This window comes from Arachis ipaensis, chromosome B01 (assembly GCF_000816755.2).
Source record: "Arachis ipaensis cultivar K30076 chromosome B01, Araip1.1, whole genome shotgun sequence".
NCBI lineage: Eukaryota > Viridiplantae > Streptophyta > Magnoliopsida > Fabales > Fabaceae > Arachis > Arachis ipaensis.
This window is the reverse complement of record NC_029785.2, coordinates 787,009-788,553: the sequence shown is the minus strand read 5'-3', so window position 1 is coordinate 788,553 and position 1,545 is coordinate 787,009. Positions and strand designations below refer to the sequence as shown.

Sequence of the window (1,545 nt, the reverse complement as noted above, 5' to 3'; positions counted from 1 at the left end):
TAATAATAATATGCAAAACTAATTAATATTTTTTTTTTTTGGTGACTGCAAAACTAATTAATATATAAACAATGAATGGTGCACAGCGAGAACTAAAATATTCGTATTCCAATAACAGCAATTAAGTTAGAAATGGAATAAATAATATAATCACAAGTTAATTATTACATTCGGATCTGAATAACAATTCACTAATTAATTTGGAGTTAAACAAAATTAAGAAAAGTGAAAGAAGATCAAACCTCTAAGATGTAATTAATTAAGATCTACGCCACCTTAATACCAAGAAAATCAGAAGCAGATTTTGCCAAAATATTAACAAACTCTTCAAAGCTTATAACACCGTCGCCATTGCTGTCGGCTTGAGCCATCATGGCGGCTAGCTCACGGTACGTGAGCGGCTGTCCCATTCTGGCCATGGATCCGGCTAGCTCTGCGGCGGTAATGAATCCATTACCGTCGCGATCAAACACTCTAAAGACATCCAAAAGTTGTTCTTGGTTGAGAAAAATATTGCTGTGGCTGTGGCTGTGACTGTGGCTGTGGTCCTCACGAGGAATTAGGACATGGACAAGTTCGTCAAACTCGACGTATCCATTGCCATTCTTATCCATCTTGGATAACAAGGCATGGAGCTGGTCGCCTGATGGCTTGACCCCAAGGGATCTGAGCAGGGCGGCGAGCTCCAAGTGAGTAAGACTGCCGTCCGAGTCCATGTCAAAGCGATTGAATATGTCATTTAGTTGCTTTATTTGATCGTTATTGTTACTATTTTGGTGTGACATATTTGTGTATGATATAGTATCTAATAATCAAAGGTAAAGAAGAAGATGAAGAAGGAGAAGAAGAAGAAAAATATTAATAATAATGGTGTAATGTATGTTTGTATAGGGTTTATTAATAATTTGTTTATGAAGAATTTGATTTGGTGTAAAGGGGTGTGCTATGAAATTATTGATAATGATAGATCTCACTTGGAATGGTTCAAGGAAGGAGACTCGTGAAGAAACCGTGTTGTTATAAGTTAAAAGTTGGAAGAGGATAGTCACCAAAAAAAAAAGTTGGAAGAGGACAAATTAAAGCGTTATGAAAATTGTATAATAAATTAACAGGGATATTTTCATAAAGACGCTTAAAACGTCTTTTTGTAAAGATATTTAGGTTTGTACGTATTAATGAATTAGTTATTTTAAATTTTTTAATAAATTATAATAAAATCGATTTTTTATAACAATAACAATAAACCTATTTTTTTAGAGATTTAATTGTATTTTTAAATTTTTAGGAATTTAAATGTCTACAAAATAAAAAATTAGGGATATATTTATCTTTTTATCAAAAAGTTTAAAGATATTCAGTTTAAATTGTGTAATTCGGTGGAATCAAATTGAGTCTAATAATTATAATGCAAACAATTGAATTTATTATTATTACTATAATAAACTGATTTTGTTCTGATTTATTAAAAAATAAATTATTAACCAATTTATTTAAAATATTCAATAATAACATGACACATATAAACGTCTTTAAAAAAAGACATTT

At 30.8% G+C, this 1,545-nt stretch overlaps 1 protein-coding gene across 1 annotated transcript; it reads right to left on the bottom strand.

Moving 5' to 3' along the window:
• LOC107628011 (probable calcium-binding protein CML15) lies at positions 126-982 on the bottom strand. The gene has a single exon (XM_016330847.2). It carries the CDS (start codon positions 783-785, stop codon positions 267-269), a length of 519 nt encoding a protein of 172 aa, XP_016186333.1. The 5' UTR covers positions 786-982; the 3' UTR covers positions 126-266.

Excerpts from the sequence above, each read along its gene's own strand:
- LOC107628011 (XM_016330847.2), bottom strand. The coding sequence starts at position 785 with ATGTCACACCAAAATAGTAACAATAACGATCAAATAAAGCAACTAAAT.